The sequence below is a fragment of the Zootermopsis nevadensis genome, unplaced genomic scaffold, assembly GCF_977971745.1.
Source record: "Zootermopsis nevadensis isolate Lab colony 2312 unplaced genomic scaffold, Znev_1.0 Znev_ptg000028l, whole genome shotgun sequence".
Classification (NCBI taxonomy): Eukaryota; Metazoa; Arthropoda; class Insecta; order Blattodea; family Termopsidae; genus Zootermopsis; species Zootermopsis nevadensis.
The window spans coordinates 9,710,562-9,723,354 of record NW_028259160.1 but is presented as its reverse complement, the minus strand read 5'-3'; the positions used below and the strand labels follow the sequence as shown (position 1 = coordinate 9,723,354).

Here is a 12,793-nt window from a genome sequence, read left to right as displayed (position 1 = left end):
CCTTGCACAAATTTATATTTGGAATCCTAATCGTTGTATCTATAAATAAAATAGAGCTTAAACCTAGCGTACTGCTGCAAATAGCCATGTTCATATATTACACATTGAGCCATTATCAACAATTTCGCTAAATTCAAAACAAATTAAGATAATTAATAACATATAAGTAACCTTTTCCAGCAATTGAAGGGTTGATCGAAGGAACATCGCATTAAATACGATAGAAAATATTGCATATCAGTTTGGAAATTTTAAGTCGGGAAATAATATGCAAGGTTAACTACAGATTTCAGATCTTGAAACGACACAACATGTCTGGAATGTGCAAAGACGGGAAAAATTTCCATGTTAAACGCTTTCCAACAGCACAATTATTTGAAAAAAACTAAATTTCATTTATGAAATTTTATTCATTGATATTTTAAAATCCAGCCGATATTGTTCTCTCAAAAACACAGAATCAATTCCGAATTTTCAGAGATGACAGTACCTATAATTCTTTGCGTGTAACACAGCGTTGGCAAAGGAATATGACACTATTATAAAATCTTCATTTCTGCATCAGAAATTGATACGTCCGCTGTAAAGTTTTCAAATACATAACACAACTGGCAAAGCGCCTGGCGATGACGTGACTGTCAGCCAATAGGGTTTCGAGTATTACGACTCTGAACGCTTATGCGATGCAAATCAAATCCCGGCGAAACTGTATAAGTCAGTGTCCTTCTGAGAAGCCCTTCAATTCTTGAAATATTAGTGCAGTACCAACTGACCCGATAAGCCACCATATCTCTATTTATTTCTAGTAATAAAGTATGTGTTGATACGAACGTACAGTACTTACAAAGCCGTGCTTGTCCGAGATGTTGTTGGTTAGTTTCAGCTTATGGAACGACACCACCTTCTGCATCCACTGCTCCCCTGTGGACGGAGAATCCGGATGAATGTACATCCGTTTCGGCATTTCGGGATCTGCCTTTCCAGCGACCATCCACCGACTGGACACAAAAAATATGAACTCTAGTGCGTCTCAAGACATACGTCCCTACAACATTAAACAAATGGCGCTCTGCAGTGATGTAATAGACGTCCAGGAATTGTAAAATAAAATTAGAGACCACGGCTATGAAAAAGAACCATGACTGAGCCAGGTAGGACCAAGTATTTTGCAGTTTAATGCGCCAAATATAAGTAGATGCTCTTCATCCGATTGTAACGCCATGTGGACTTAGATATCAGCATTTCAGAGGAACATACTGTCTTCATCTTCAAGGAGTTACAACCCAGAAGACAACCATCGATACATTCACCGCCGTGATAACCTCAATTCTAGCACACCAAATATTAGTAAAATAAACTAATCTAATGAAAAAGCGTACCGGGTACTAATGCTATTTGATTACTCTCAAATCAGAGGTATTTTCCAACCTAGAATATCCAGTTATGGCAGAATGTACAAGAGTAAATTTTGGTCACCTGGAAGTGCCAAGTGTTTGTAATTTTGCTGAATTTAAATGCATATATATATATATATAAATATAAAATACAACTTAGCCTAATACTGACAGAATGCATTCAAAATATTTTAATTGCATTTATATTTCGAAATTCTAATTCTATTATTCTTCATCACAGGGCGTTTTGACTTTGTGCTCATAAGAGAGTGTTACAAAATGAAAACCAGTCCGTTTCCATTAAACTGTAACGGAACTGGTTCAGAACGCTCATTTGCGACGAGCAAAGACCATCATTGTTAAGTAATCGTTTCAACTTACTGGACAACAAGTCTTGATATAACACTCAACAGAGCTTTACTTAGAAAGGGTAAAACTCTGTTAGTGCGAAAAAACATTACGAGGTAAAATAACTTTGTTATCCTCAATGTACAGAGTGTTCAAAAAGTCTGCATACAGTGAATACGTAGTTACAATTCTACAACAATCAGACACAAGCAACATGAATTTTCCATATCTAGGTTGGTTGCACGGGGGATTTATGACAGTTGCTTACTGTTGACACAGAGTTAAACGAAAAATGGTGTTGTGCCTGAAGGATAAAACATTTCTAGTGAAATACCCTTTCAAAAATAGAGTTTCTATTTTGCAAGAAATTTTTTAACACTGCATGTAGGCTATTTCAACAAAGAAAGATAACAAAGGCCTTATTGATATTCATGATGCGACTCTCCGGCTTAAACTGCTTGTTGTCCAGGTGGCGGTGGTCGAATAAACCCACAAACAGACAGACAAACAAACAAACAAACAAACAAACAAACAGACAAACAAACAAACATCCACACTGAAGGAGTAGCGCATGCTTCTCACCACTCCACAGAGCTCGACTAACAAAAAGGCCCGGCAAATTTGTTTCTCAATCCAATTTGTATTTGTTCTTTGAAACTCACAAGTTAACTCCTTTTAATGCACTGGGGAAAAGCCTCCGACTGGTACACTTGTTTTGCAAGTAGTTAAATTTCAGGCAATCGAAGTGTTTTTGGTACACGACAAAAGATTTGGAGCTCTGTAAGCTGATTGGTCGATCTGTGTACATAAACGACCAATGAGGTTAAAGAACTTTTTGAACGAGCTTACGTGCTGTGGTGGACAATTTCAAAAAAACAAAAACAAAATTACGTCCTTTTCTAAAATATGTAACATTGTTTTTATCATTTTTAAATCTGGTGAATTATTGGAAAATTAATATTTTACAGGGAATGTCCTCCAATTCCTTTAAAAATTCTCTTTCCTTTTGTTTTTGAGAATAATTTTTATTGCTTTCTTTGTACCTGTTGTGGAATTTATATCTGCAGTCATCTGCTGCCACGATGTCCATTAGTAGGATGTATTTGGCCTTTTTATCAAGTCCTGTTACCCGAACTTTGTAGGCAGGGAACATGCGCCTGTGAAGAAATACAAACAGTGACTTTTATTTAGAGCAGTTGGTATACCTGTTGTGAAACTTGTATCTGTAGTCATCAGCTGCCACTATATCCAACAGGAGAATGTATTTGGCTTTCGAGTCCAAACCGGATACACGGAACTTCATTTGTGGAAACATTTGCCTGAAAAATAATTGAAAAACATGCATAGGAGAAGAAATTATGGAACTGAAGAAAGGTGAGGCGAACGCCTTCAAGTTAAAGAAGGAAGTGTTCCTTCGTCGATAATTTTGGAATGGATCGAGGGGATAAAATAACAACTGGAGACGTTCTCGTTGTTTCGGTCAAGGTATTTACATAATACTTCCCAAGGTGACGTGTCTGTCTGCTAGTAGCTAGAACTCGCCATATAGTTAATAGCATATTACCCAACAAATACAGCAGATGGAGGACCTCTGTTAAAACGACATGCTTCTAACACACGAAGATATTAAACAAAATCTTGTACAAAGCGTAGAGTCAATTTCAGTACGTCTGTTTGATAGAAGGGTAAAAAATGAACGTACACTTTCCACGTGCAAATGCTCCCTCAGGGAAGAAGCCTTAATTCATAACAAACAGTTTAAAGCCATATAATCCATCGTCGCAATTTCGTTTGTGATGATGACCCTGATAATGGAGGCGACGGTCGACATACACGAAACGACACGGCGAAACATCCCAGAAGACGGACATCATCTTAAGAATACGCATCGACTTGGATTTGAGGTTCTCTCATAATGAAGAGGTGCTGGATTATTTATAAGCGTTCTTGAGCTAAATGAGATCTTCACGATTGAAGAAAATTATTTTCCCTGTCAGATCCATTCGCTTTGTCTCTCTCCACGCCAGTTTCCACTTCAGGCTTCCCTCCTTCAGCATCCAGGACTAAGAAAAGACTACAGATCCTGTGGGATGGGAAGAACAAGGGAGATAGTGTTCCTGGTAAGGTAACAGCGTTGCTCGACACTATTTTATAAAACAGTATCTAATAAACATTAGAATTAGAAACTGCACTTGTAGTGCCCGGAAGGCGACATGGAATGTTGATTGGTGTGTAGAGAGACTTCTACAGCGAAGTATTACATTAAAAATATTTCAGCGAGTATGAACATGGTGTCCTAATGATGGAAGCAGTACGGACCTCTGAAACGTCAGCCAACTTCTACTAGATTACATGGCGCAATATCCAGAAGGTTATAATCTTCATAAAAATGTACTATCTTTTACATAAATGTGTAATTTTTAAGATTATTAGTTTATGGACATGCTTTTAAACATTGAAGAGAGAGAGCTTTAAAGAAGTAATTGGCCAAAACATCATTATTTCTCCATTCTATTATGTAACTCTAAAAATTAACAAACATTGGTAAGTATGATTCGGCCTAACAGCAGTGCTAAACAATGGATATTAAAAAATGTCGTCTTCATTTACATTAGTCAGTTATTATAACTTTTATAATATGCATAACAGTTTATATATGTTAGGTTTGAGCACATCCGAACTATTCACAAAGTTAGAAAAGTACACACATCCAGTTTTAATGTTCCTCAGAACTTTCTAAATTTCAAATCCGTCAGAGAATTCTTTCAGACCACTATACGTACTGTATTTTATTTCCCTGCGTTTTTTTATTGAAGTACGCATAATAAAACTTTAATATATCCAGGATCCAGGACACACAGAAACATTAAATTAATAACGACTAAATGCTGACGAAAATATTATGGCGACGAAAGCTACATGGTAGTACAAAAGTGAAGTCCTAGAATTCTTAAACACTAATTTTCCATGTCAAATCATTCATGTTTGCGGAATGGTATTCCTATTGATCTAAGCTCAGTGTTATAATATATAAATGTACGAAAAACACTTACAGACACAAACAAACATTTATTTAGATCAGGGATGACAAAATATTTTTTTGGTTAGAGGCAACTAGGAGTGTTTTTAAATTCAAGGTAGGCACCACCACATACTTTAAAATTGCTCGCGTGTTAAGAAATCATTTTCCACGATTGAGGAGACATTACTATATTACGTAATCATCCTTCCACATTTTCAACTGTATCCCAAATGCAAGCTTCGGCCACTAAACTCCGTCGCCCTAAGGTGTTCTTCGCGGGCACTCGAGAACACTTGCGCGGACACTTTGGTGTACGAAGGCACACGATTGGCGCGCGATCCCTGATTTATATCCAGTGCATAATCTTCGGTGTATCAACGGCAGTGTTTGTTGTTCTAAAGGTGACTATTCCAGTATCATTATGGGAGAAAACATCCCAATGCCTAGCAATCTGTAGGTCTATTATAGGACCCTATACATGCGATATTTCAGATACTGTCATCGCCTTCAGGCTGAAGGAAAAGTCAGATTCCTTCTTTGTGGGTGATGTTAGATCAAGTTGCTCTAATAGAATGCAGTTCTGATATACTTCAGTGCCCAAGTATAAAGATGTGTTTGGATTTGAAATGACATCATGACAATTTAATAATAACTAAGGATTAATTAACACTGTCGTGGTAAAGCGTAATTTTGTATAATACTTCAAAGACCAGTTGGAAGTAATTCATTCGTTAAACGCATGAAAAATATGGGAGTCGTATTTTAAATAAATTAATGAATTTAGATGTATTAGGTGTGTGCGGTGTTTAAATTTTAATGTTTGCACGCGTTTTTAGTGAGAACAGTAACGAAATATAGGCCTTATTACTGGGTACGACTGGGAGGGAAACCAACGAAATGGAGATCTAAATTATCCTAAAACTTTTTGTTCAATTCGTGTATTTTTTTATGAATTACGTTGTTGTGAATACACTAATAAATATCTTAACACGTTAAGAACTTCGGATTAATCTCTAGCAGTACATACACACATTCATGAATATTATCACGTAAAGCCTCCTCAACAGCGAACGTTTATCAACGAACCAAGAGTTGCTTATTAAACAGAGAGAAATTTCTCGACTTACACTAAAGTCCTCAATTCTTACACCTATTACTTAAATGCACGAACGAAAGTAACGCATCCTATTTGCTTTTGTTTCTTCAGCTGATCTCTTAGTTACGTCCTAAAAGGCTTCTTTTTCGGCGTTTTCTGAATATATGAAATCATTATTGTCGGCACGGCGGAAGAAGGCTATGTATTTTCCGTGCTCACTGAAGCCTTTAAATCTGGAGTAAATGCTCCATGATACTTTGGCGCTTGGACAACAGGAAGATGATGCGGGCGAACTATAACACCAGGTAGCAGCACAGGTTGTTTAAAAATTAGTTCACCTAGTTTCGTACGTGCCCATGAGAGGAAATCTCGGTTACAATGAAAACACAGCGAGAGTAAGATTCATGTAATCGATTCATATAATTATGATTTATTTAAAAACACGTGACGCACCGTAACAAGCAAACAAAACATACTAAGTACTCTGAGATATAGGCGTAAATGTCGGTCACAGGTCTTTGCCAGTTTCGGCTTAATAACCTATATAGGCTACAGGAAGCTTTTTTTCGAATGATATGTGGCCACGGAATTTATTTATATTGATTTGTTATTTTAATATACTTCAAGCTACTATTCATTATCTAAGCAACAAACTAAGCTTCTATCTACTAAAATTCCGCGTCAGACTGACTGTACGGACAAATTTCTCGTCAAATTGTTAACGTGTAACAAAATACTCTACAGTCGCTAAACAGCTCTTTGTCTTCAGACCAATCATTCACATGCCTCTCATTCTAGCCTACATATCACCACACATCATCTAAAAAAAGAATTCATTTCGCCATGGTCTGTGCGAAACCCTTCCGAATCATCCCTTATCCGGTTTCAAATGATTCGTTAAAGTAAATATCAGTTTGCATAGAAGATGACATTTCAGGTTCTCGTAGAAGTAAAGACGTCAATTATAGTCTTTTGATTCTAACGCCGAATAAACTTGTCGGTAAGTACCAACGTTTCTGAAGAACGTGCTGCCTCCATCTTCAGGGATACAAGTACACACGGCGTCACAACCTACAACCAATAGGTTTGTGCGGCAATTAATTAATTCAAAATTTTTATGAATTTTGTACATTATTCAAGTTGTGTAAACGTTTCACCGACTCCATGATAAATGCTTGAGTTTCGAAGACTGTGGACCACCCTATGGTGTTGCAGAAGGGTGCTCTCACACGGCGTTGGGGTGAAAGAGGCCAGTGGAGCGATGCGGTGACATTGCCAGCTGCTTATAGCTTCAATGGAATCATCTCGAACCCGCCCGTCCGTCTGACAAACAAGTAGCCAACATGGCGGGCGAATCCTGTCCGCTGTGGGTATCTCTTGAATTACCCTTCTTAATCCTCAATCCTCATAATATTATAAATCATATTCGTATTATCAGATATGGAGTAGCAGAACGCTGAAGGAAGAGATCCCGAAAAGAGAGCAGATAGGTTTCTACAAAACGTCGAAAAGTCTACAAGACTACACGACGCCATAATCCTGAAGACCTCAATCAAAATTTTCACAGCTGTAAACACCTACAATGTCATAAAAAACCATAATTCTTACTCCCTTAGGAGATTTCTATTTATGGAATTCTACAGGTAAAAAGATAAAATTTATTCATCTGCTCGATAAGCATCATACTACGAAGGCGTATATGGAACGCGGAGGTCAGGTTCCACTCATTCTTAACCTTGACGCAATTTATACGTGAGCGGTCAGCGTATTTATTTCACTACGGTTGCGGTAACATTGGACGGAATGCAACGTTGCAGCCTGTCAAAGTCGAAGATTCTGCCTCACAAGGAATACATATAATTTGTACCGAGTACCACCAAGCCACTTATCAATATTTCAGTAGCCACGACAACTTTCTCAGAAGGCCATGTTAACCACCAAAACAAAAATCGAGAACTGTAATACTGTGCTATGGGACAAAGAACAATAAATGCAGGCCTGATACAAATTCGCAAAAGAAAATTTGCTTAAGAAATAAGAAGTATCGCCTCCAAGAGAATGAACGTGGTGAACCAACTCGTGCGTATGAACTTCCTCCAGGAAAGATGTTAATGTTTGTAAGATTTGAGGTTTACACAGCGGTGAGTGTGAAGATTTCTGTTTTCTGGGTTGTTGCGCTGATGACGGAGGCAGTATGATCTCTGAAACGTTGGTAAACATCGACCAGACTACACAGCTCAACAACCCAGAAGACAGAAATCTTCATACTAAGAATCGCCCTGATGACGGAGGCAGTATTACCTCTGAAACGTTGGTAAACATCGACCAGACTACACAGCTCAACAACCCAGAAATCTTTATGTTTATGTTTGACGTGATAAAGGGTTTTAATTAGAAGGAAAGTGCGTTTTACTTTAGAAATAACTTAAGCCCCTTTTGAAGAATGAAACCAACACTTACTGCCCCTTCTTTCAAAAACAAAAAGGAAAGGAGAAACAGAAATTATTTATTTATTTGTTTGTTTTGCATGCAGCGAACTCTGGCGCCATGGTCTATGGGGACGTCAGCGGGGGGTGAAACCCACCCTTGTTGTCCAGGTAAGACTTGCCAAGCTCTAAAGAAGGACGGTGGTACAGTCTCTGAAATATTAACATAAACCTTCTTCTCCAGTCTCCAACATTTTCCAAACATGCAGAATATATTTAACCCTTTTAAGCCTTTGGGATAATGTCTCTGAGGGAGAGACACAGGATTTTATTGTTAGAAGGTTTCCAGGTAATGCCCTTTCGTCTCCTGATAAGGACCCAATGAAAATTCAATAACTGCTCAAGTGGTGAAGAATGTTATTTATGGAAATGTTGTTTCATTAAGGTGTTTATGTCATTGGCTCCAACCTGATGGGAAACGAGCAATTAAGGAATCTACTTACAAAGGCAGAGACGGAAAGTGTTATAACAGCCAGCCATTGAACCGGTATAAGACAAACCCTCATCCTCACAACTTATTTCTTTAAGCTCTGTTATAATATTGTAATTTTAAGCGGGTTCTAAAAGTAATAACTTCAGGTTGTCCGACTCAAAATATGTATAAATTTCTAAACATCCACATGCGTATTACATGCCCTGCCCACATCGTCCTCATCAATTTAAATATACAAACAATAGTTACAATAGAGCATGAAACATATGAAATATAAATGAGAATAGGTCTGTCAAAAGAAAAGAATAGAATGAAATCCTCTGGTAAAACTTTAAACTTCAGGGAACTATAAGAATTATTGACTGAAGAAACTTTCTGATTCCATGGCAAAATTTTATGTTAGACTCTGACAAAGCGGGCTTTTGCTTATATATGCAACGAATTTAAATTACGGGTATTTTAGCGAGTCTTTGGATGACAAGTAACACATTAAAATTGACGAATAAAACTTCTTTCTGTGTGAAGAGTTACTTCAGTTTCATATCAATCGCTCACCGTGATCATTACGTATTGAAGCACAAGGTTTTGGACCCATTACATCCAAAAGTAACAAATGATGTCCCGTCAGTTTCCGGTCTACTTTTTGTAATTCGAATCTGTTTACCACTCCAAATTATGGACACAATTTAAAACTGTGATTCGTGAATTGTAATCCAAATCCAATATTCGAGTTTTGTATGCGCCAACTAACCATTGAGGAAGCTGGCAAGGCAGATCTAAAGTACGCTACATGTTCGGTTATCATGTTCGTTCAGTCTTCATCATCAGAAATTCCATCGCATTATTACATTAAGTTTACACAAACCGCCGACTCCATATTCCCAGAGGAGTGATTGGTACGAATTATCACATTACATAATTTCTAGACTACAAAAGTGCTGGTAGTCTGACAACTTCTCCATTGCAGAGATAAAATTGTTAATGGTGTGCAAGGAAACATTCTCTGTTTAAAGAAGTTGGCTGTCTTCTGGGTTGTTGCACCATGTACCTGCCTCCAACAGCAGGGCGTCAGATTCAATATCTCACGAAATCGTAAGTACAAAATTCAGAGTTACAGATTGTTAAAAGAGATTGTGTATATAATTATCACTGGAATTTAAATAGTCAATTAAACTGCAAATGGTTAAACTACATCTGAATTTATAGCAACAAGACTAAACAAAGGACTATATATCAAACCTATTTTGCTTAATTAAACACATTATTCAGTACCCCGTTTTACGCTATTAGAATTTAAAAAGGTTAATTTAATTAGAATTTGCATAATTCTGCATGAACTACAAACTTCATCCATTTGGTTTCACAAATTCCACTTTACTTTGCCTATCCACGCGTTAGTGCACGGTATGATGGCAAATGTTCAAGACTGTACAAGACAACACCCTGACCGTCGGTCAGTGCAGTAACAACCCCCCCAGCTGTTAAGTCAATGAACTAAGCTGGCGCCACAACCCCATTGTTCTAGGCGACAGAGTATCCATAAAACTGTCAGCTGCCCATCGTCAACCCATAACCAAAAATATGGCAGTTGGCCTACCTTTGTTAGGTAGACCATTCCCGTTTTATTTCTTTACAACTCTAGAGCTGTAAGACTGTCGGCTTGTCTCCAGGACTACATGTCCGATGACGGATCTTAATGGAGGAGCCAGTGAAACAACTGACTGTCGGTATATACCTGGAAACCAACTGCAACACCTCTGCAACTTTACACACAGCGTAAAAGCATAAACCACGGGAGTTAGTTTCGGCTGCGTTAGCAATCAAAGAACGAATATAAGCATAAATTGTTTGTGACAAAAAGAAACTATTACCATGAAACTGAGAGGCTAAGACACAGCTTTTTATTAAATGTCACCAAGGTCACTATCCTGAAACAAATGAGGCCAGTACATACACTAAAACCCTGTTAGTGAAACCCTATTTTGGATGATGTGTGGATGTGGGCTGCAATGCCCCAGAATAGTCGGCAAGGTAGCCCACTTAAAAAATTTCCAGCATCCCAAAAACGGATGAACATCAACAAAGATAATCACGGTGAAAACTTAAAATCATTCAACACTCATATTCCTAACCTATTTAGTGTTCACCCACCGCCGTGTCGGATAAGTGATAAATTACTGGGAAAAGACCGTTTGTACGTTTAGAAGCAGAAGATTTCTCGATAGTCGCTCGAAAGGTGACTACTGGATACTCAGCCAAAAAAAACTCACACGAAAGTTAGCCTCACAATGAGTGGCACTCATTAACAAACCTCATTAACAGAACTTGCATGTATAGCACTGGAGAGAAAACTACTCACTTATTTATTTATTTATTTACCGGCGGTAGATATATCTATGTATATACAGTCAATAAGGATAATACTTAATAACGGATTTCATTTTAGCTGACAAGGACAGAAATCATCACACGTAGTTTAGTACACAAAATTGAAGACCGTTTATTTGTTTTATTATTTATTTGCAACGTTGAAAGGCACTTTGTGTGTTCATGTACGTGAGTAAGCCTATATGAAGCCTACATTCGTATTGTCTGTAAAGTCATATACGAATAAGCTTATATTAATGTTCATAAAAGTTTTCCTGAATTGATTGACTAAGGTCTACGGCAATGGTCGATGACTGCTCTGCGATTGCGTCGAGCATTATGCATTGCCTGAGATATATTTTATTGGCCGACACGGTATTTGTGAACTTGGCTTTCCTGTCGGCATGACAGCTAATTATATCAAGACAAATGTAGAAGCAACTCCCGAAACTTCGTGTCACTTCAGACAATGAGCAATGACCGACATAAATGGGGTGCAATTCTTGAATTTCTTACGAATAATTTTATAAATCTCGATGGGCGTTTGGAACATTATAATGCCCGTATCTATACAGGACAAGAGAGCACCGAAATTCGATAACACACATCCATGAACCAGCGCTACCAGTTTTTAAGCTGCAATTTACAAAACACTAGACTTTAGACTACATATATGTGTTTATTTACATTTACTAAATCTCATTGTATACGACGTTGTCAGCTTACCAGAACTGCAAAGAATGTGACTTGTGTTACTCGATTTTATGACTCTCTAAAACACTATAAACAATTTTTCTTTTTCTCTTTGCCAAAAGATTGGTTTTTGTGACATGTGTCCCTTTCATTCCCACGTATTTTTATTCCAGGAAGAAAACAAAAACAAAACAAGGTTGTACCTAGCGCTGTTTCCAGACACCCCCCAATTTATCATTCACTGTAACTCTACATTATTATTTCCAACGCCACTTAACCTCAGCAGTTGGTATCGCGTCTAGAATAGCGATACGTGGTCCTAAGCTCTGTTAAACCTACACCCCTACAAGCAGACTGTCTATACCGTCTATACACAGTACAGTCCAGTGCTATGTAGCTAATATTTACACTGGGAAGCACATCAAGTAAGAACCGTATATGTCCATACCATTAACATGACAAAATGCTAACATCTACTCGAAAAACTTGATAATAATGCACGGAAGAAAATGAGTTAGTTCCAAAACTTGCAGAACTTATACAAACAGGAAATAAATGTTCCGACAGAATAAAATGTACAGGTAAAGAGCTATAAATATTATGGGTTAACAGGTGATAAAAATTCCTTATAAAGTTGACACTTACTCAACTGATTACAACATTCAAGGTCCAATACCATGATCAAAAAATATCGCCATTGGATTCCACAATGAAAACGTTTAATCCACTCCAAAACTTCTCATTTTATTTTTCAAAAATATAATTTAATATTTTTAATAAATTATGCTCTTAGATCTTCCAAGTAATATCCTCCCAAAGCTTAACCATCAAAATGTTGTTTGCATTTATGATTTTATTAATGCACTACGAGCTTTTCATCGTTCTGAATTTATCCTCCCTAACAACACCAGCTGAAGAGGATATCGAGCTGTGAAATTCTTTTTTAAGTCGATG

General features: G+C 37.5%; 1 protein-coding gene across 9 annotated transcripts in view; it reads right to left on the bottom strand.

Moving 5' to 3' along the window:
- Positions 1–12,793, bottom strand: part of bi (T-box transcription factor bifid) — a 349,399-nt gene that overhangs the window by 67,442 nt on the left and 269,164 nt on the right. For 5 of the 9 annotated variants that reach the window (XM_087357391.1, XM_087357396.1, XM_087357394.1 and 2 more), the window contains 2 exons: positions 2,786–2,899; positions 836–998 (listed from right to left, as the gene is read on the bottom strand). In XM_087357391.1, coding sequence (XP_087213517.1) covers positions 836–998; positions 2,786–2,899 — 277 coding nt within the window. Of the gene's footprint in view, positions 1–835; positions 999–2,785; positions 2,900–2,947; positions 3,062–12,793 lie in introns of all 9 variants that reach the window. The other 4 variants (XM_087357397.1, XM_087357399.1, XM_087357395.1 and 1 more) reach the window with 3 other exon arrangements.